The sequence below is a fragment of the Asterias amurensis genome, chromosome 17, assembly GCF_032118995.1.
Source record: "Asterias amurensis chromosome 17, ASM3211899v1".
Taxonomy (NCBI): domain Eukaryota; kingdom Metazoa; phylum Echinodermata; class Asteroidea; order Forcipulatida; family Asteriidae; genus Asterias; species Asterias amurensis.
In genome coordinates this window covers 5,771,793-5,794,477 of record NC_092664.1, presented here as the reverse complement: position 1 = coordinate 5,794,477, position 22,685 = coordinate 5,771,793, and the positions used below count along the sequence as shown (strand labels likewise).

The 22,685-nt window shown below is 38.5% G+C and overlaps 1 protein-coding gene across 1 annotated transcript; it reads right to left on the bottom strand.

Annotated features, from left to right (window-relative positions):
• Window positions 1-520: 520 nt before the first annotated feature.
• On the bottom strand, window positions 521-18,979 carry LOC139950089 (chitinase domain-containing protein 1-like). Its single transcript, XM_071948719.1, has 14 exons — window positions 18,778-18,979; window positions 18,180-18,337; window positions 15,010-15,195; window positions 14,602-14,757; window positions 13,027-13,159; window positions 11,710-11,754; window positions 10,677-10,783; window positions 9,737-9,798; window positions 8,367-8,459; window positions 6,367-6,462; window positions 5,624-5,779; window positions 4,144-4,218; window positions 2,884-2,926; window positions 521-2,034 (listed from the first exon to the last, which is right to left on the bottom strand). Exons 1-14 carry the CDS (start codon window positions 18,977-18,979, stop codon window positions 1,936-1,938), a joined length of 1,611 nt encoding a protein of 536 aa, XP_071804820.1. The 3' UTR covers window positions 521-1,935.
• Window positions 18,980-22,685: the final 3,706 nt, after the last annotated feature.

Genomic DNA, 22,685 nt, shown 5'->3' with positions numbered 1-22,685 from the left:
GTGTCATCCTTTGTCCCCAGGATTAATGTACATGGTGCGACACAGGGTTTGGTCTTACACAGTGCAAAATTTAGGCTTCATGATAAAGGTGGTCAAAAACATGACAAGGGCAGGGAGGGATGGCAATTTGATATTGTGCCCCCCCCCCCACCCTTCAAAAGTGTGTGGGGGGGGGGGCTTGTCCCCCTGTCCCTCCCCAGATTGACGCCCATGGTGTTAAGCACACTTCTGTTTGTGCTTAGCAAATGTTTATGCTTAAAGCATGGTTTATAAAATTGGGAAAAAAAATGCAATAGTACAAACTTTTGAATATTATTTACAGCCCTGCAACTTATTGTAATAGGAAAGCAAAGTGAAGCGGTTTCCAAAAATGGGTTTTCTCCACAGCACAAAAAGTAGTTCTGGATCAAATATAAATTGACAGGATGAACAAACTAATGTTTTACAAATAACCCTGAAAATAAAACAAAAGTGGATGCAATAGTTTAATTCTGATCAGCCTTTTTATTTACTCCTTAACTTTTCCTCAAATAACATAATTGTTTATAAACAAGTAAGCTAAGAACAAGAGGCACTTGGAGTTGAGTCTTCAAGACTTTCACTTTTCTAACAGTTAAGGACACTGGACACTATTGGTAATTGTCAAAGACCAGTCTTCTCACTTGTTGTATCTGAACATTATACACAAAATAACAAACCTGTAAATACTTGAACTCAATTGGTTGTCAAAGTTCCGAAATAATTATGGAAGAAAAACCACCCTTGTCACACGAAGGTGTGTGCTTTCAGATGCTTGACTCCGGGACCTCAAAATCTAACTTTGAGGTTTCAAAATGAAATTTTTGGAAAATTACTTATTTCGCAAAGAACTATGTTACTTCAAAAGGGAGCCGTTTCTCACAAGGTTTTATACTCTCAACAGCTCTCTTTTGCTCATTAACAAGCTAGTTTTTAAGCTAAAAATAATTTTGAGTAATTACCAATGGTGTCCACTGCCTTTACAATACAAAAATCTTACCCTAAAGCCTGTTCATACTTCATGGGAATGCGAAGCAAATTTTGACATCACAAGGCTGTTTTCATAGCAAGTTTTTTGGCAGGAGTTCAGCACAAGTCAACTGTTCTGAATCATTCACTGCAAATCTAGCACCTGTTTGAGGCCGCTTTTGGTAACTTGGTGCAAGCCACTTGTGGCCCCTATGGTCTCTAACGGCTTAATAACAAAACTTTTAAGGTAGGTTTAAAGGTAGTGATCGCACCATTGGTGCAAAATAAAAAAGCAATGGAACAATAGCATAAGATCACAGTTTGAGGTTTAATGTTAATAACAAATACTTTCAGCGTAATATTCTAGTCAATGGGCCTTGACGCACTCATTGCTGGTAGACAAATCAATTTAAAAAAAGAAGCAAACATACAATCAAAACTTGCTCATGGAAAAAAGATCTAGCTTTGCTGATATTGTAAATGTCTACCCGACAACATAAACACCTATTTTTGAAAAACAGCATAAATTCCATATATTTAGGACCCTACTTTAAGAACTACAACAACTGCAAGTCAAAGACTTATCAATTTTACTGTGAGATAAAGGACTCCCAAATCAACCAATAATGAAAAAACAAAAATGCTGTTTTGTTTTTCTTTTCAAGTTATCCCCAAGCAAGTGTGACACACCTTAATTGTTACTGCACTGTATGGACACCTTTAGTAATTGTGAAAGACCATTATTCACACTTGGTGTATCTGAGAAAATATGAAGAACAAAACCTCAACTTTGTGTGCTTTCGGACGACTATAAAAAGTTACCTCTTTCTCAAAACTGCATTACTTCAAAGGGAGCTGTTACTCACAATGTTTCATAACATTAACAGATCTCCATTGCTCATAATCAGGTAAGTTATAGACTAATATTACCAATAGTGTCCAGTGCCTTTAAAGTAGATCATAGAAATAATCCAATCCCTGTCCGAGCTCCCATATAGATATTCCAGTTCCTAATTCCTCTGCCAACTTAAGACGAACTTCAATAGACTATAAAGATATAGGGAGGGAAAAAGCAAAAAGAATAAGTCTGGTTAGTTATTAGGATAGGGTTTGTTGTTTGGTATCTTAAATAAAAAGTTGCAACCCCTTAATATAATTCCTTGGTTGTCGGTCCCAGGTTGTACCCTAAGCTTGGGTGTGATCCTTGGCAACTTGGCAGTTAAAGGTTGTATGGCTTCTGACTAACCCCCGCCAAAGATATTGACAAAATAGGGAGACCGCCAAAAAGATAGGGCTAGATACAATGTAGATTTAGTTGGTAGTGCCCTGGCACTGTTTCAGAGGTCACTGGTTCAAGTCTCGCTCAAGTCAATTTGTCTATGTTAAACACCAAATCAACAGGACCTAATGATAATTTTAAAACTGAGTTTATTATAGCGCTTTATCACACCCTGGGGCGTATGAAACCGGCAACATAGTTTGTCACTATTTTTGGCATGATGGGGTGGTTTAGTTATAGTAATAATAATAATAATAATAATAATAATTTGGGGGTCTAATCATCCTTACTCGCAGTTAAGAGCTGAATTGTGAAGGACGCGGCTACAATGTGTTCGAGAAGCAGGAATGCAAGGGCGCCTGTGGCTGCCAGCCACATCAACTCATGACCACGGAGCACAGCCAAAGATCGAAAGTGTTTGATATTTTTTTTCCCGATAGAGAAAAACCGGATGGTCTGGAAAACCTTTGTGGTACAGCAGAGAACCAACGCACAACTCAACTCACATATGGCCCCGGCCAGGAATCGAACCGGGGTCACCTTGGTGAGAGGTGAGTGCTTTACGCACAAGCCAACCATACCACCCCATAGATGATAGATGATGTAAAAACTCTCACCTTAAGGGACGGATAATAAACCTGATGAACCCACGGGCCATCTCTGTAAACAAGACAAACAATTGCATTAATAAATCAGCTCTTGTAAGCATGTCAAACACAATAATAATACAATAATTATCATATTTTGTTCTTAAAGGCAATTGGGTTTTGGAACTGTGCGATATACATGTAGAAATGTAGGTGTATACAATTAAACCAACGTGTGAAAATCTCATTTCAATTTCAAAAGGAGGACGCTTTTTTAACTATCACCAAAAATCCAGAGAAAGTATGTCCACAATTATCAGATTCACATTTAGGGGCAAATTTTTTTATCAGCATCCGATTTTACAAAACACTAGGATTAATCCTATCTCGAGGTAGGATGTGTAACCCGTCCTAACTTAGGATGGGTTCAATGCATCCTAACGTCTTCAGATGCGGAACTGAACTCGTCCCAAGTCCTAAGATGTATCCTAAGTTACGTTGAGTTTGGTGAAATCGACGGCTGTTCACATAACCACAGTACTTTGAAGTGAAATGATTCTCTTTAAGGTAGTTCAAACACAGTACTAAAAGACAGTTTAACTCATGGTTCAACCCGATCGAGTTCAACTGTGTGCGCCTGAACGGTACTAAAGTAAGACCGAATCAAATTCACCCCAAAAAATAGACCGTCCAGCAAGGGGGTTTATCTTTAGACCGCTTCGGGTTTGTCTTTTAACACTGTGTGTGGACAGAATAAAAAAGACCACATCTGGTTTAACTCACAACAGAGGACCCATTGACCTCCGTAATCACACAGTGACCAATGAACAGGACAATAAACCGGATGTTATAGAGTAAACAGGGTTGCGCTGGCTTCGACATCTTCAAACCAAAGATAAACCGTATCGGGTTTAACTCACTGCTGTCTTGAACGCAAGGGGAACAACTTTTTACAACCACCTCGAAAGTTTAACCGGTTCGGGTCCAACTTAGTACGCTGTCTGAACATACTCTATGAGAGTGATTTACAAATGAATACCTTCCCTTCAATCAACAAGTTATTGAACAGATCATATGCTCGACCTATCAAAAATCTAATTTCTTTTGTGTTTTCTAGATTTTTTTTAAATTCAAACATAAGAATAAAGGGATAATGTACAGAACTGAATCAAGAAAAAATGAGAAACAAACTCAATTCAGCTAGAATGTTCGAACTCTGGAAATTTGTATTCAGGGCAGGTTTAGAGAAGGAATTATTAACAATCTTGAGATGATTAATAAACGACTTACTTTTTATAATCAAAGACATGTTCTGCTTGTGCTGTGTTCCATTTTAGTTTCCGCTTCTTCAATAGCTCTAGATACCTGAAAGTCAAAGGAATAAAATTACAAATTTTGTAAACTTGAAAAACATCAGTAGTCAGCTGCTGCTTTAATTAGTTTATGATCAATCTTTTTTTATTGATTCCAAATTTGCTGATGTGTGTACTCAGTATTTTTCAAGCATATTACTCAATTCCGGAAAAGTCTCAGTAGACAATGCTGTACTCATCAGTGTATGAATAAACCATATTCTTTATCCCTGATGCAATTTTGGCACTAATTATGTTGTGACGATGCCTGCTGCCACAATACAGGATTCAAACTGTCCCTAGACTACCAGCTATCTCTAGGTGGTAAGACATCTGGGCCCAATTTCATAGCGCTGCTTAGTGGCCTATTTTGTGCTTACTTTGCAATTTTTATTTCATAGCGCTGCTAACCGTAAGAACACGAAAAGGCATGCTAACCTTTCGGTGCTTACCGCACGAAAATAAATTACGTCACAATGCAAATCCGCGGTAAACACGCAATATGGCCACCCAAATTTTTTCTGCTAACCTGTGAAATATGCTAAGGCTTAAGCAAATTTTTCTGCTACAGTAAGCACGCAAATTTGCTTACCGTTATCAGCGCTATGAAATTGGGCCCTGCCCTAGAATGGTAAAGGTCATTGGTTCGAATCCCTCCTGAGTAATATGCCTGTTGATTTTATTGTATCAAAATTCTTCATTCCATGAAGCTTATGTTCTTGTGACTGGTGCCTAACTCATACATTAGCTAAGAAGTTTGTTTAACAGTAATTTCTGCAAAACAGCTTTATGAAATAACAAAAATCTCCAAAGCACAGGAAAATCTTACTGAGCAAAACAGGTTACCAGCTGCCACTCCATAAAGTTTACTTGTTGTGACTGAAGCCCCACTCATTTTTTGCTCAGCAAAGACATTGTTTGAAGCAGTATTTTCTGTTATAAAAGCACGGGACCCTATTTGTAATTACTCAAAATAATTGTTAACATAAAACTTACTTGGTAAAAGCAACGGAGAGCTGTTGATGGTATAAAACATTGTGAGAAACGGCTTCCTCTGAAGTAACATAGTTTTTGAGAAAGTAATTTTCCACTAAAATATTTGAATTTGAATTCAAGACCTCAGAATTAGATTTTGAGGTCCCGAAGTCAAGCATCTGAAACCACACAGCTTAGTACGACAAGGGTGTTTTTCTCACATTACTATCCCTCAACTTCGACGACTGATTAAGTTCAAATTTGCACAGGTTTGTTATTTTGTGCATATGTTGAGATAAACCAAGTGGGAAGACTGGTCTTTGAAAATTTCCAAAGGTGTCCAGTTTCTTTAAAAGAGCTTCATCAAATTGGGTCCAGATCATATACACACAATAGCTACACAAGCATCAATCTCTAAGTTCTATTTCAAATGTTCTGCCTACCTTGGACCGATCATAGCTTCAGCAGACTGTGGGCCATAATCATAGCCATAGAAGTTCAACCCCAGTAGAATTTTAGCTCTTTCTTCAGGATTGGGATCAGGCGTGATATCTTTCACACAGGATCTCACCCAGTCAATGGGAGAATTAGGTCCTGGCCTGAAATGGTACAAAAAATACAAACTAAAATGAGGTCCAGAACAAATTGTGGCTGAGCAGATAAGAGCATCGAACTCAACCTCTTGTCTTTCTGATCAGCAGAGTGTGGGTCCTAGTCGTCCTGTGGAAGGATACTATTTTTGCCACGTCCTTCTACGTTGGTCCTGTGAGATGTGTAATACACTTTACATGTATCCTAAAGACAAGGAGCTTGCCCTGGGGTTCCTGACTTTATTGCCCCACAGCACCCTGAAACCGTTACATGGTGCTAAAAAAAAAGCGGTCTCATCCTTCAAACACATAGCTCCACATACCTTGCAGAATAAAACACTGAACAATTTGATACGCTTGGTACCTGCTGTCAACTTGCTGAACATTAATGGCCTATTCAACATTCTTGTGAGAATACCTTGACAGTTTATTGCTCTTTTTCAACAAGTTCAGCTGAAAAATAAACTTTCGTTTTGTATCTTTCTTTAAAAATTTTCCGATAATGTTGACAAAAACCATTTTATGATATTTTGCCTGCAACATACTACATGTAGCTATTCACAAAAGATAAATTGACAAATTGAAGTTGGACTTACGATTGAGCACTGGAATAATCATACGTCATCAAACTAAAGCCATCTACAATCGGTGACAGCACTTTGAAATCATTAGCAGAAAACATACCAGGACCACTGAAAATAATAAAAAATATTCATTAAATATTGTTAGACCCCAAATAACCCCGGTTTCCCCTTGGGTATGCCGCCATCACTGAGTCAAAACAATGGAGGTGCAAGCGAGTATGTAGCCTCACCATCTGACATCACACTTTAAGGCCATTGGACACTTTCGGTAAACAGTATTGTCCAAGGCCCACACTTCGTGTATCACAACTTAAACATAAAATAACAAACCTGTAAAAATTAAGGCTCAATTGGTCATCGGAGTCGGGAGAAAATAACAGGAAAACCCACCCTTGTTTGCGCACGTTTCGCCGTGTCATGACATGTGTTTAAAATAAATCCATAATTCTCGGTATCGAGAATTGATATTGTTTTAATGTTTTCTCAAAAAAGTAAAGCATTTCATGAAATAATATTTCAAGAGAAGTCTTTCACCATTACCTTCTGTAAACCCTGTTAGTTATTTGCAAATCTGTGAACTTTTATTTTTTTTCTGTACCGAAAGTGTCCATTGACTTTAAGGCTCATGAATACACCAGAGAGTGGCCTCTAGCCTAGGTCAACCCCAGTCCCTTATCACCTTTCACATACATTCATTTCACACACAATTGAATTCTACATACATGTACCAACATTACATGAAAGTACATTTACTGTACATAAACACATGTGGACTTTGCATGCAGTACATATGGAAAGTAAAGCTTTCCATATCTGTGTTTTGATTGGTCTGAGGTGATGTTTGACAGCTTCACGCACATCACCTCGGACCAATCAAAACACTCGAATGACAGTGTATCCAATGAAATCACCAGTTCTATAAAGTAAGTACTGTACCTGGCTTATCAATGCGGATAAAGACAGGGAACCAGTGTAGCGAGTTCGCCCCAAACACAACTTTCAGCCAATCATGTACCTTTCCTTTGACCTGAGTGGGTGCGCTTTATGAGTTTGTGGCATCATATGCAAGGGTTGTATTTTTTAATATCAGGGTTCAAGCTGATGTTAGTCTTAGTGCAAGACATTGTTTTTTACTATCACTCAACTATCGCAATCCCTGTTCTCTTCTATTGTCTTCTTATACCCCTGGCAGAGAAGGTCTGCGGTCCTCCTCTGAAAAATCCCTTCTCTGTGAGCACAGGCCTTCCCGATCTGCCGGCTCCAGTCTTTTTCTTTAGCTTGGCCGAAGGAATGGAACAAATTACCCTAACTCATCAGGGTATCATCTTCTAAACTGCCATTAAAAAAAAAAATCAAAACCTACTTTTTCAGTCAGCCTCATCATTAATCCTTTGTTGTTTTGTTTATCTTTCTTTCCTTTGCATTGTTTTGTTTTATTTATTGTTCAGCACTTTGATCTGTGTTAAAGTCGCTATATAAATACCTATATTATTAATTTTTATTAATATTATCCCCTGCACCACTTTTCTCCTCACTGCGCACATTACTATTAAACGATAGTAATCCTTCACCGCACCTTTGCGCTTACAGAAACTCCCTCTATCGATGGAATAGTCCTGACATGTGTGTGTAAAGTGTATGGGGGCCCATGGCATTATCATAAAGGTTGACCAACTCAACACAAACATCTTGCACCTTGATATATGCGAAACATTTGAGTTGTGACCGAGCACCAAACTCAAAAAGTTAGGCAAAACATTACAAGTTTCTAATCTCACCTTAAAATGATGTAAAATGTTGTTTTATTTGATAGTCTCTCAGAGCGAAAATTAAAACAGGACATCAAAATCGAGTAGGGAAACTAACTGATAAATAGGCAGATGGCCAGCATAGGGCTGGATGGCTCAATTGGTAAATGCACAGAAGTTATTCCAGAGGTCGTTTTCGGGTTCAAGTTCTGCTCCAGTCTACTTTCTTTGTCCCAAACCAAATTATTTAAAATACATATTTACCTCTGCATGACAGGCGGTGGGATAACAAGTACACATTTCATATCTGAGTTGTGCATTTCTTCTGCTATGTCAACCACTAAGTGCTGCATCTCCCTGCATATCAAACAAAACGAAAAACAAGGACGATTAGACTCAAAAGTTCTCCTAAAAAATGATAGTTAAATTAATAATAAAAATAATATTAATAATAATAATAACAGGTATTTAGAAATGCTCCCCATAGAAAACTACATCACAGCGCTTATAAAACTAAAAATGCACAATACAAAACAAAATCTTATCGGAAAAGCTACACATATTCAATGTTTGAAAAGCATGAAAAAAAGAGAAAAGCTTAAACAGGGAAGAGATGTGTTTTCAGAAGTTTTTTAAATTGGTCTGTGGATTTATTGGCTTTAATGAAAGAAGGGGTTTTGCTACGGGTCCTAGGAATGGTAAGCAAAAATGGGTCTTGAGAGGAGCAAAGATTAGGGCGAGATGGGTTATGAAATATAATAAGCCATTTGCGAGTAAGATTTAAAATTAAAATAGTGTCTGGTACAATGACATGCTTAGTCACAAATTTACTGCTTAAAGTTGAATTCCTCAGACTGTCGAGGCAGTTGCTATGTTAAATGGTTCGGTGGCAAACCTTTTCATAGCAACCTCCAGATGAGCAAACCCTAGAGCCATTGTGCTATACACATCAATATAGAATCTTGTATGGGTGTTCACCGTTTTCCCGATTTCAAGCTGATAAGCAGAATATACTGCCTAGCAAATTTCTACCCTAAGCAAAACATGGTTGGGGCACCGGTCACTACAATGTAATAATAATAAATAATAATAACATGCATTTAATAGCGCTTAACACAAGGTTTCTAAGCGCTGTAAACTTTACGGAAATTTGGCTGGTAACCAGTTTCTTCCAAGCAATGATTGCCTGTGCTTAAAAAGTTTCTGTGCTTACAGGCTTTTGTGAAATTTGCCCTAAAAGGAGGAACTAGGTCGGGCATACTGGTGGCACATTATTTGACCATGACAATAAGATCAACTTGTCTCCTGCCGATGACAAGAGCAAGCTAGTCGAAACGTTAAGACCAATTAAGAACTCACTGCGTGGAAGTGAAGTTAATAACGATCCACTCAAAGCTAAAGTAGTAGACCCGGCCAATTTTCTACCTTCCATCCAGGTGCGTGTACATGCACAGTGTAGTAGTTAAAAAGCAGGACAGTTCATTTTATAACTGAGAAGTCTCCTGAATTCCGAAGTTCTACTCTGCGGTAGTAGAATATAAAGCAAGATAGTTCTCTAAAGAACAAAATCGACCTAGCAAGTAGATACATGTACACACATGGTGTTTTTGCAAAACTTATAAAGATTGACTCACATTCTTGCTTGTCCCCCAAGTTGACTCCAGACCTCAAGGACAACTCCATCAAAATTATGTTTCTACCAAACAACAAAAAACAAAGAAGGATTAAATGAAGTATTTCACCCCAGGGATCACTTAAGGGGTGTTGATACATTTTGTAGTTTTTTGCCATGACATGAATCCCTACTCACTGTGAATGGTGCTGTATGTAATATAATTTACCTTGGGGCTTTAATGACGAGGGCAAAGTTAAAAAGCACTACCATACTCTAACGTAAACAAAAGATGCAATTTGTGCAGAGAACTACATCTAGGCCAGATCTAGGTAATAATAATAATAATAATAATAATAATAATAATAATAATAATAATAATAATAATAATAATAACCCCTTTTTATATAGCCCTTTTCACACCCGGAGGGCGTCCCAATGCACTTCAAATGATTACCCCTGGTCACTGGGCCTTAATTCACTCCTTAAACCATCTCAGCTCCCTGGTGGGGAGTGTACAGCCCTGTGCAACATTAATATGCGCTACTCGGCTAAATCAACCACAAGAACCATCTCTGCCCTCACAGGTACCCATTTACCCCTGGGTGGAGAGAAGCAATTATAGTTAAGTGTCTTGCTCAGGGACACAAGTGTCACGACCGGGATTCGAACCCACACTGCTGAACAGAAGCACCTGAGCTTGAGATCGTGCGCTTATCCGCTTGGCCAGGTACAATAAATAAGAGAAGTGAAATCGTCTCCAAGTGCAGGCATCGAGACAGGTATGTTCTTGCTACGGCTATGGCTAGATTTCCTCATCACCATGCGTTAAAGTATAGGATGTCCTTTGCAACACAACTATAGCAACAGTCATAGCCGTAGTGTAGCAACAGCCATCAATTAAGATACGGCCTAACAAAGAGGACTTCTTTTCTACTGGGGGTACATAAATAACACCACACCTTGTAAAATGCTGAGATGGTTTTAGCGAGAGCTTGAAGTTCTGTTTCTTCTTGAAACACGGCGATGAAGTCATGTTTAGTCCATTGATCAAATAGGAGTCTAGGATCTGTACAATGATAAATATAATTACATCATTTATAGAGTGCAAAATATCCAAGTTTCTAAGCCCTATAACCAGACTGACAGAACAGATGGGTTTTGAATAATGATTAAAAATTGTCCAAAGAAGGTGCTGCTTGAATGTAGGTGCGGGTAGCTTAAAACAGATGGCACATATGATTGGGTACAAACATGTAACAGATGTAAGGAGATCAGTCTTTTAAAGGCACTGGATACTATTAGTAACTACTCAAAATAATTGTTACTCTTGATAGTAAAAAAAACATTTTTTTTAAATGGCTCCCTCTGAAGTACTTAGTTTTGGAGAAAGAGGTAAATTCTCACTCAAATATTAAAATACTTCAGGCCTGAAGCCTTCCTTAGGCACCTGAAAGCACACAATTGTGTGCAACAATGTTTTTTCTTCTTACACGATTTTCTTGCAACTTCAAGGACCAATTTTATGCAAATGTTGAGATACACCAAGTTAGAATACTGGTCTTTGACAATAATTACCCAAAGTGTTCAGTGCTTTTAACACCTTTATAAAAATGTACCCTGAAACTAAACCTTTGCAAGAAGGGTTTATACTCATCTACTGTTTGAACATAGCTTTGTGTCTTCCGCAATGTCTAAACCAAAACATATACAAGCATTGACCTCTTTTGCACAATGTGGAACGCACCTCCAAGAAATGAGCATAGATCTACAACTTCCACCATTTTGGAAGTCTATTCCTTCGGGTACATTTTTACTCCCAAAAATGGCAGACAAATATACGAACATATAAATGTGCTCTCATTGTGCAAGGCAGAAGCAATGTGGCAAAGCAGGAGCAATGTGGTGGAAAAGTTGTTATAGTGTGAGTTGTTAATTTGTAATAACAAATAACACACTTGCCCTACTTTTCACATTTTCAGAAGCAAACCTTACATATTTTAACGGAGCGCTTTCCTTTCTTGACAATCTTGACCCATTCTGAAATAAATACAAAAGAAAAAGAAGTTCATAAACGTATACATAATCATACGTTTTAATTCATACCTTTACAATTTAAACTTTTAACAAAGAAAACAATTTTGAGAGATTTTCATATTTTGGGGGGAATTTGTTTGACGATATGTCTAGTGCACCGGCTCAAGTTCTGAATGAGTGAGTCATTGGAGTTTGGGTTTGACTCCCGGTCATGACACTTATGTCCTTGAGCAAGTCACCTTACCATAATTGCTTCTCTTCACCTAGGTGTTTAAAAGGGAACCTGAGAGTACTAAGACAGTGTTGAGTTGGGTTAAACCCTTAGAGCTAATTTAAGCAGCTTGTGGTTGTCTTCCGAGCACATAACACCCATTTGATATAATCTCCACTGGCCTCCTGTTGAACATAGAGTACAATTAAAAATCTTGGTTCTCACATTCAAGGCCCTCAATGGATTAGCACCTTGCTAAATTACAGATCTTCTACAACAACGTAACATCAGACCAGGCCTTAGATCGTCATCATCATCACACATACTCTATGTTCCCAAAACTCGTCTGGCAACTTTTCCAGCTGTGCACCGCGTATCTGGAATTCCTTGCCAGACGAGCTGAGGGACACATCTGATCTATCAACGTTCAAACACAACTCCAAGACTCATTTGTGCAATTTTTCTGCTTGCTAGCATCTGGCGCCTTTGAATGGTACCATTCCAGATACTGTGTGCCTTATAAATTCTATGTTATTATTATTATGTTTTACAGGGGGTTGAGAGGGTTTGAGGAATGGTCTAAAAGTATGCCCGTCGAGTAGTATAAATGTTGTAAAGCACCAGTAAATGCACAACTACAGTAAGCAAACAAAGATGAAAGTGCCAGGTGCAACAAAACATCTATTCTATTAAATCTTTATCCCGATGCAAATTTTACATCTTTAAAATCTGTAAATTCGTTGCAGTACCCGCTGACAAGATAAAACATTCTAGCTACCTCTAGCTACCTGGCAAAATGGCAGCTGCAAACTGGTGGTCTAGTTGGTACCACATCTGCTCTAGAATTGCAATGGTCCTGGGTTTGAATCCCACCACAGTAAATATGACTGTGTTTTTTTTTTCACACTTGAGAACTTTGGAAAGTACCGAATATACTGTATATTCTGCTTATACACATCGGTGTAAAAGGTAACCCAAAAATTAATAAATGAAAAAACAAATAAACTAAAATAAAATTAAAACTGGTCAAAGATAGAATTATATGGAGAAGCTTTTTTGTTTACCTTTATCTATAGTTTGACCTCCATTGATGATGTATTTATCGCTGGATGTTCTTTTTACCTGAAGCCACACTGGAGAAATCACCGTAAACTTCCCTCCAAATATCTTGGCAATGTCGTAACCACGATTATTCCACTGTAAATAGATAAAATAAGTTACTACAATTTTCTCATACATGTACTTTTCATTTCTCAACTTTACAGCTTTTCTCAAACTTTTGAGGTGAAATATAAATAACATGTCCAGATGATGTCCAAGTTCCCAGCATGCTTTCCGAAATTATTACTTTATAAAGAAAAACACATACAAGTCCAACCAATATAAAAAAAACCTCTGAAACTTCTGATCCCACATTAATATGCAAGTTTTAATAAGGCTTGCTCCTTCAGTCTGTATCAGGGCTGGAATTTCATCTTTGAAAGGGCAAGGCCATTTTCATTTTGCAAAGGACACAATTTCCTTTTGAAAATCTTAAAGTATGTATGTATATGGGAAACTTTTGAAGGAGCACCGACTCCAAAGCCAGGCCAAAGGAGAGCATGGCCTCATCAGTGGCCTGCGTGCATGTAACTCCAGGCCTGCTGTTATATACCATGTATACAGAGTAGTGTACGCCTCCGTGTTGCCCTCTCACACTGCTCTCGTTTATTATGGTGTCATTATTACATTTCTCATATATAAGCATTGAATATTGTTTGAAACTTTGATCATCTGATAGTTTAACTCCTCTGGAACCAGTACGACAAGTTTAAGGCTCTTGGGTGGACTTTGACTATAGACGTCTTAGATCATCCACTTCTTCGTTGCTGGTTGTTCCCCAAACCGACAACAATTGGGGTGACAGGGCTTTTTCTCATGCTGGTCTTTTACTTGCGAATAATCTGCCTCTTAATATCCGTAACATGTCTTCTATTCATAAGTTCAAAGAGGCCCTTAAAACCCACTTTTTCACAGCTGCTTTTCATTCATTTTGTGTTTCTTCCTTGCGCCATGAGCGTCACTTGTAGTGGATACTGGCACACTATAAGTGTTCTTCTTATTATTATTATTATTATTATTATTATTATTATAACACATAGTACACCAATGTTGGATTCTTTAAGATCTAGAAGTCTTCTTAATTTCTCAATAACATGGTGCAGCCAGACCTAGTATACAAACATACTCACTGAGTTTGATACGGTTACAACAACAATTCTTACGATACTCCCTAGAGGTATTTGCTTGAGGTAAAGTCCTCGGGAAAATAAGAACGCAGTCAATATTTTTTTAAAGAGTGTTCATTGACCAAGAAGCTGCTGTTGTGTATGGTATAGTACATTGGTTGTTACGAGTATAGTACATCGGTTGATATGGTATACTCGGTTGCTATTGGTACAGTATATGTAACTAGGTTGCTGTGGGTCAAAAAAGGTAAATTCATGTGATGCGCACTAAAAAAATCTAACACAAGGCAGAATCTTTCAAAGAAAAGAAGAAATTTTCATTGTTCAGTTGAAAAGAATTTCCATTCTTTATAGTTTCACATCCCGAATACAGGCAATTTAAAAAAAACTTGAATTATTTGTTGAACGTACCGGTGTCACATAGCCAAGCATTTCTCCTTTGAAGTTTCTTTCTTCCACTTTTCTGCGGCAGAAGTTGGCATTTTCATTCAAGATGTCCTTGGTTCGTGGGTTCTCTTGAATCAAACCACGCTCCTCAACAGTTTTGTCTGACAATTTTACATTTTTCTGTAAGTGACAAAATAAATAATAATAATTATATTGGAGTCTTATGGCACAAACAAGTTGCTCAAGGTGCTTCAACAAAAAGGACAGGCTTTGAAGTTTATGAATTATGACATCGAGAATGTAGCACTTTATAAATATAGTTTAAAGGCTTTACAAGGTGTTATGGTGCATTCAGCAGCCACTGCCAGAAGCACCTGTGCAAACCCCTTCTTTTAGTCTTAGCACCAAGTGTAAAGGCTCGATCACACTTACCTTGATAACACGAATGAAAATGAGAGCATTATAGCCATTAACATTACTAATGCACACCCTCAACTGGCTGAACTGAATAGGCGGACAACTCAACCATTCTGACAACTCAACGATTGAGACAGCTCGACCGTTCAGACAACTCGACAGTTCAGAAAACTTGACTTTGAGACAACTCGACCATGTCGACTGATGGCCAAGTCAAGCCAACTTGAACCATGCTTGAATGAACGGTCAACCTCGTCCTCTGTTTCGGTGAATCAAATGGTGCGGTAGTTTTTATAAATAACTAAAAACAATAAATTGTGTAATTTTATCCAACGAGATCATGAAAACAACGTTTGCACAGGAAAGCCAGCGTCAGGTCAGGGATGGATTCCTCAGAACACTCACTCATTGCTTCCTTAATTTAGTTTAGATAACAAAATGACACACCAGGACAGGTCGTACCATCACACTCAAAAAGAGCGGGAAACTTTCTAAGTCCAACTTCTTATCCAAATGCCATTTTTAATTACCCATTGTTGTCAAATGCAAAATCTCGTTTGAGTAAAATAAGCTATGGGGGCCTACTTTATTTTATTTAATAACAAACAAGTAAATGTGGAACTTTCACCAAAATGTGAAAACAAATTGTGAAACTTTGTTGTAGTAGTTTTGTTTGTTGTGAAGAGTGAATATCAATAGATGTGTAAATTGGACCCCTTAAAGAAACTGAACACCTTTGGTTATTGTGAAAATTTGAACTCAATTGGTCGTCGAAGTAGTAACATAATGGAAGAAAAACACCCTTGTTTACACGATCTCTTGTGCTTTTAGATGCTTGATTTTGAGACCTTAAAACAAATTGTAAGTCCCGAAATCATTTTTTTGTTCATAAACTAGTGGAAAATTACTTCTTTCTCATTACTTCAGAAGGGAAAAATTTCTCAAATGTTTTAAACTATCAACAGCTCTCCATTGCTCTTTAACAAGTCAGTCTTTATGCTGACAGTGATTACCAATAGTGTCCAGTGCCTTCAGGGTCAACCTAATAATTCGCTATTAAAAGTACCATCAATTGGTTTCATATAAAGGCTTTGTACTACATATTTTAGTACTTTATACAATGTAACGAACGCTTGATTGTAGAATGAAACTATGGTTCTACTCTGGTTTTTCATTTAAAGATCACCAAGTGGTACTTTTAATTAAACATAGCATACAACATCAACTGAAATTATCTTCAAGTACGCGCTAATTCTCCAATCAAATTGGCAGAATGGAGTGGTGATAAAAACCTATATTGCACGGCTAATATCACTACCATGCATCATGTGTGTTCTATGTCACGCGCCAAGTTTGCTTAAAGATAAATACGTTATCACACGCTCGCTCGTGGAAATACGGAAAATATAGCGCGTCTGCGTCCCATATCCAACTCGGCCTTCGGCCTCTTTGGATATGGAACGCAGAGGCGCTATATTTTTCCGTATTCCACTCGCGCTTGTGTGATAACTTATATAATAAGATACTAAAAGCTTTAAGCTCAATACTCTACAGATCTGAAACAGCAATAACATTTCATAAATCTCCCCCAGAATAGATAGCATAGAATAATAACTTTCTAGAAGTTTGAGTTCAGACACCAATTGTAAAACTATAGTTAAGTTCGGGAAACAAATAAAATGCAAAAACAAACAAAAACCAGAACCTTAAAAATAAAACAATAATGCTGAAAAATACTGATACTGATAACGCACTGCAGGCCAATTTCATGTAGCTGCTTAAACAGACAATTTTGCTTAACATTTCCTTGTCTGCTGAGCAAATTTAAGCAGGAAACAAGCAAAAGATGGACCATGTGACATGGTTCCTTGCTGGTATCTTTTTAGTCTGGTAACAAGAAATGTGTTTGTGCCATGGAATTATATATACGAACTAGAGGGCACACGAGCGATGCTTCGTGCACAAAGGCCACGGGACCGCAAGATGATAAGCGCATCATTCTGCACGCGCGTTGAATACGAAATACATGTTTGAATTTTTGTATTGAACGCTCACGCGATGCTGTTTGTTCAACTTACAAAATGGCCGCACAAACACACGCTGTGAGATAGCTGTGTTGTCAACTTAAAAAATGGCCGCCTGCTCGCATACCGGGGCGCGTATATAGGTCAGTGCGCGCTCTAGTTCTTATATATAACTCTACGGTTTGTGCTTGCTAAAAGTAGCTATATGAAATTGGGCACTGATGTTAATGCTACTGTACAAGTACATTGCATGGTTTGTTAATACTATCACAGGTAGTACGCATCTTAATTAAAAAAAAAACCAATAAGGACTGAACACGTTTGGTTTTTGTCAAAGACCAGTATTCTTACTCGGTGTATCCGAACATATATGCATAAAGAAACAAGAATGTGGAAATTTGGACTCAACTGTTCATTGAAGTTGCAAGAAACTGATGAAAGAAAAAATCACTCTTGTTGTATAAAATAGTGTGCTTCTGGCCAATTTTTATATATATTATTTTAGTGAGAAATTATCTCTTTATAGGAAGTCGTTTCTCACAATGTTTTATACTATCTACAGTCTTCCGTTGCTCGTTACCAAGTAATGTTTTATGCTAAGAAAGGCCTATTTTGAGTAATTACCAAATGTGTACAGTGCCTTTAAAACAGTAAGTTAACTTTGTTCCTTGTTATAAGTTTTGCTTTTTATACAAACCCTACTATCCCATATAACATCATATAATTGTTTTAATTTGTTGTTGTATTCATGCCCTTATGGAAAGGGTCTGCTTTGTGTATGGCATCCTGTCACATAATTTGATATTAACAAGTCCACGGTGCTAATTCATTTAGGGGTCAGCACTGCATACCAGTTGATTATGAGTAATGGGGAGAGGGTGATAGTATAAAACTTTGTGAGCTCAAATTTTCTCAGGTTTGTTATTTTGTGCATATGTTGAGATACACCAACTGTGAAGACTAGTGTTTGACAATTACCAATAGTGTCCAGTGTCTTAAAAGCCAAGTTAAATAATTATACATCTGAGGTGGTTTAATACATTTTAAAGCAACTGGTACAACTGTAGCGTCATTGTTGCAGTTAATATGTATAAAACTCAAGAATAACAAAACAATAAAACCTAATTAAAAAACTTCGGGATTGACGCCTTCTTCCGGTACTTTCTTATGGCTGATGCTTCTGGTGTGATGACCAGGAAACGCTGCAGAGAGCTCATCACCTTGGGATTTCTGTGGTGAACCCCAAGGTGATGGGATGACAGCATCTTTTCTTGGAGATTTCTCCGTTGATCGTGTTGGCGATGGAGGCTCTGAACCGACTGACTTTGGTGAAGCATTACCAAATTCATCACTGTGACAAAAATGATGTCGTCTGAGCGACTGGACTTCAAAATGGTTGACCTCACCAGTCTTATCTGACCTCTCCTTAGGATTTTGCTTGGTGACCACCTGAACCTCAAGATTCCCATTGGTGTTCTGGTCGGCAGACTATGGGGCTCTCTTGATGGGCTTGGGTACCATCACTATGGACTATGATGACAGGTGTTTTGGATGAGGCCTGTTGAGCTGCTCACAGTTTGAATCATACTCCCAATCAATCAAGTCAAGCGCCATCTAGAGGCTCGAGCCTGCTCAGTGATTTTTCTCCAGATGTTCCGGTCCAGCATGAAGGAGCGTAGTTCTTCAGCGCTGGTCAAGCCGATGTCTCATTTCAGTGTGTCTAGGTAGGAGAGTCATCTTCTCCCACGAGAAGCCTTGCCTTGGGTGGGCTCCCAGAGGATGATTGGGCAAGGGGCAAGCTCTGAGTGGCGGACACAGTGCCAAGCAAGCTTGAGGCGGCGTTCACGGATCTTCTCTGTAGCCTTTGGCCAGCCATTGGAGTTTCTCATGTGGTCTTGCCAGGGGATGTTTAGGGTCATACGCTGCATCCTGGTGTAGCAACCATCCAGAGACTTCTCCATCCTGGTGGTTAGGGTCTAGGTCTCATCTCCGTATAGTAGCACTGACTCCACTGTTGTGACAAAAGGTGATCTTTTCACTCCCACTCCAGCGCTGCTGCGTGCTGCAGATGAAAATAAACATTACACAATAACTTTACATTTCTAATACAAGCAATTTGGAAAGAAACAACACGAATTTTCACTACTGGCACTACAATTATTTATTGTTAATAGGGTTATGGGTCAGTCAGTTTTTTAAACCCAGGATTTGAGCTGCCTCTAGCCATCGGGCTAGCTCGGTGGTCTAGTTGTAGGACATCTGCTTTAGCAATGCAAAGGTCGCGCGTTCAAATCCCACTCGAGTGATTTGCATATTATATTTGTTTTCACAGGGTACAGTGGTTAAAACACATCAGTATAAAGGTTAAAAACAAATTATAAACCCAGAAATGGTTCAGTTAATAAATGCATTCTCATTCAGGGACAATCGATAAAAGGAATGACGATCTCAAAAACAAGTACAAAGTTGTATCTTTAAAGGGTTTTGGTACCTTTTGTATAACAATTTTGCCCATTACATAAATCCCTATGCACTGTAATGATGTACATGTATTATACAATTTTAGCAACATTAGTTTTAAAGTTTTGCGAAGAAAACAAAAGGCAAAATCAAACAGCAAGGTTTTCAGGAGAGTAGCGTAAATACGTTTTACATGCTAAGATCACTTTTGTTTCATGAAACGAAAACTACTTTCATAATATTTTTTTACTCATGTCTCAAAACTTACAACCTCAGCAAGGCAAGTAATATTTTAGAAGCCTTCTACCACCATTATCTTCAAACCGGATAGTTTAATGTATATCTGTTGACATTGAGTTTTGTTTTGTACAAAAGGTATCCAAACCCTTAAGTACGGTGTTGCTGAGATGTAATCTTGAATAAGAAAAAAAACAGTGTCTCTTACACAGTCTTCCTCCGCTTCCTGTTATCCTTCATTTGACTCTCCAGCTCAGCTCTTTTGCTCTCTTGGGTTTTGTGCAACTGAGAAAATGAGAACACATTTATAATGTTATAATTTCTTTAGAGTGACCATTAGCATCGGCGTCAATCTGTCTTGAAAGATGGGGGGAGGAACATCGTTAGTCATACCATCTACGGCGTGGGGTCCGGCCTCGAGTAAGGGCCCCAGGAAAATGTTAAGGCCATTTATGCTCTCTAGTGCAATCTTATGAGTCTGAGGGAAGATGTGCCCCATCTGAGATCTTGGAATTTAATGGCTATTTCGAGCTATGACAAATGATGCACCATTTAATTGCTATCCTGGTTATTAGCTAAAAACCAACTCAGTTATAGCTGCGTATACAAATTATTTCTACATATAATGCTCAGACGGCGGTTCATTCCTAGCATCGTCAAGGGTGGATTAAGACAGGAAATTCTATAAAGGGGGTGGGGGCTTGTTGGTAGGGCAAACCAATTAAAGATGGAGCATGCTATAAAGCGGAACGCAAAACCTTTTTCGGAAAAAAACTTGGGAAAACTTTGCATTCAAGGTGTTCTCTGGTGCAAACTTAGGCCAATAGGCAAAACGAATGGAACAGAACATTTATAAAGCCTTTTAAATGTGAGCAGCAGTTGTATAACCTTTTTGGTTAACATCATCTTCATGTGGGGATCTATAAGCATGCTCGTGTGAAACCTTTACGGCGTGGGTCGGGCTCGTTTGAGGGGCCTGGGAACAGTTCACATTCTAGATGCTCTGTGGTGCAATCTTAGGGCAACTGTCAACAAGAGGCAAAAAGAATGGAATAGAGCAAAGCCTTTAAAATGTGAGCAGCAGTAGAACCTTTTGAGTTAACAGCATCTTCAAGTACGGATCTACATGACACAAGTTGTAGGGGGCAAATCTGTCAAAGAGTGGCATGCGAGTGTGAAATCTTTACGGCATGAGTCCAGGCTTGCCTAAAGACTCTGGACACTATTGGTAATTTTCAAAGACCAGTCTTCTCACTTGGTGTATCTCAAAATGCCTAAAATAACAAACCTGTGAAAATCTGAGCTCAATCGTTCGTTGCGAGATATTAATGCACAAAACAAAAAAACACCTGTCACACAGAGTAGTGTGCTTTCAGATGTTTGATTTCGAGACCTTGCATTCTAAATCTGAGATCTTGAAATGAATTTCATGAAAAATTACTTCTTTCTCGGGAACTACGACACTTCAGAGGGAGCCGTTTCTCACAATGTTTGATACTGTCAACCTCTCCCCATTGCAAGTTACCAAGTGAGGTTTTAGGCTGACAATTATTTTGAGTCACTACCAATAGTGTCCACTGCCTTTAATCAGGCCTGGATCCTAGATGCTGTTTGGCTTCTCACACTAATGCTCAAACGTTGACAAAATTGCACCTCCCCCTTGAAACAGTGATAGGAACTATCCCCCCCACCCCCCCCCCCCCCCCCATTTTTGAAGGGTGGAGGGCATAAACTCAAATGTTTGCCGTATCTAATGACGTGTCTTTATCTTGAAACTCAAGTATTGCACCGTATAAGACCAAACCCTGTGTCCCGTCAATGGCATCAATCATAATGTTTGAGCATTCGTGTGAGAAGCCAAATAGCTTATAGGGTCCAGGCCCGCTTATAGACGATGTGACCTATGTTTACATTCAAACCACCCTCTGTTGACAAAACACTCTATACGTCATGTTTCGTCGGGCACCTGAGTTGCGCAGTCACAGTAAGATTGCGTACACTTTCTAGCTGGCTGCCAAAACACAAAGGTTTTGCCCGGCAGTATGCGCGCAAATCATGTTATGGTTTTCGTGTGATGTCAGAGGTCACATCGTCTATAGGCACAGGAAAATTCTGCATTTTAGATGCTCTGTGGTGCAATCTTTGGTCAATTTTGAGAGGGGACGTTTGATATAGTGTCCCCCACCCTTCTAAAAAGTTGTGTCATCCTTAGCCCCCAGGATTAATGCCCATGGCGAGACACAGGGTTGGTCTTACACAGTGCAATACTTTGGCTTCATGATCAAGGTGGTCAAAAAGATGGGGGGGGGACATTTGATATTGTGCCCCTCTCCCCTTGTCACACCCCACCCCCACCTATTTGATGCCCACCACCATTAGTAGAATTTGAAACTTTGTATGGTGGAATTATAACTATAAGAACATTTTGCGATAACACCATGTGAGTCTCTTTTTGAATAGTGTTGGTTAGGAAAAGAACTATTGGTTAAAGACTCATGTTTCTATTAATATACGCTGATCATCTACAGGAGAAAAATCATAAGACTGTACTTACCGTTTGTCTAGACGCTACTGCTCGCCGAATGTACTTCTGTAGGGCTTCTCTACGCAACCTACAATAGACAACAAATATCGGACAAATTTACATCAGCTGCTGTTAAACGAATAAATTCAGTCTGAATGATCTACATGTGTAGTTGCATGTTTTGTGTGCATTTGATCACTAGGCATAGTTAATTTTTTACAGTATTACATTTAACAATCACCAGTTTCTTAAAAGCTCAGAAATGCCTAGTTCATTTTGATGGGCCATAAAAAATAATTTGCAGATATTAATTACCTATTTGTCTTTTTAAAGACAAATAAAGCACTTGTGTTTTAATCCAACGAAGTCTTTTGGGGAAAAAAGTACCTACATGTGAGGTGAAACTAAACATGGATTGGAAATCACTAACAAGGCAATACTTTTTT

Coding starts and splice junctions, on each gene's coding strand:
- LOC139950089 (XM_071948719.1), bottom strand. CDS start 18,979: ATGGAGAAGTCTCTGGATGGTTGCTACACCAGGATGCAGCGTATGACC. Junction 11,755..13,026: donor AGGTCAAACTATAGATAAAG/GTAAACAAAAAA, acceptor TATTTATTTCAG/AATGGGTCAAGATTGTCAAG. Junction 2,927..4,143: donor CATGTCTTTGATTATAAAAA/GTAAGTCGTTTA, acceptor TCTTGTTTACAG/AGATGGCCCGTGGGTTCATC.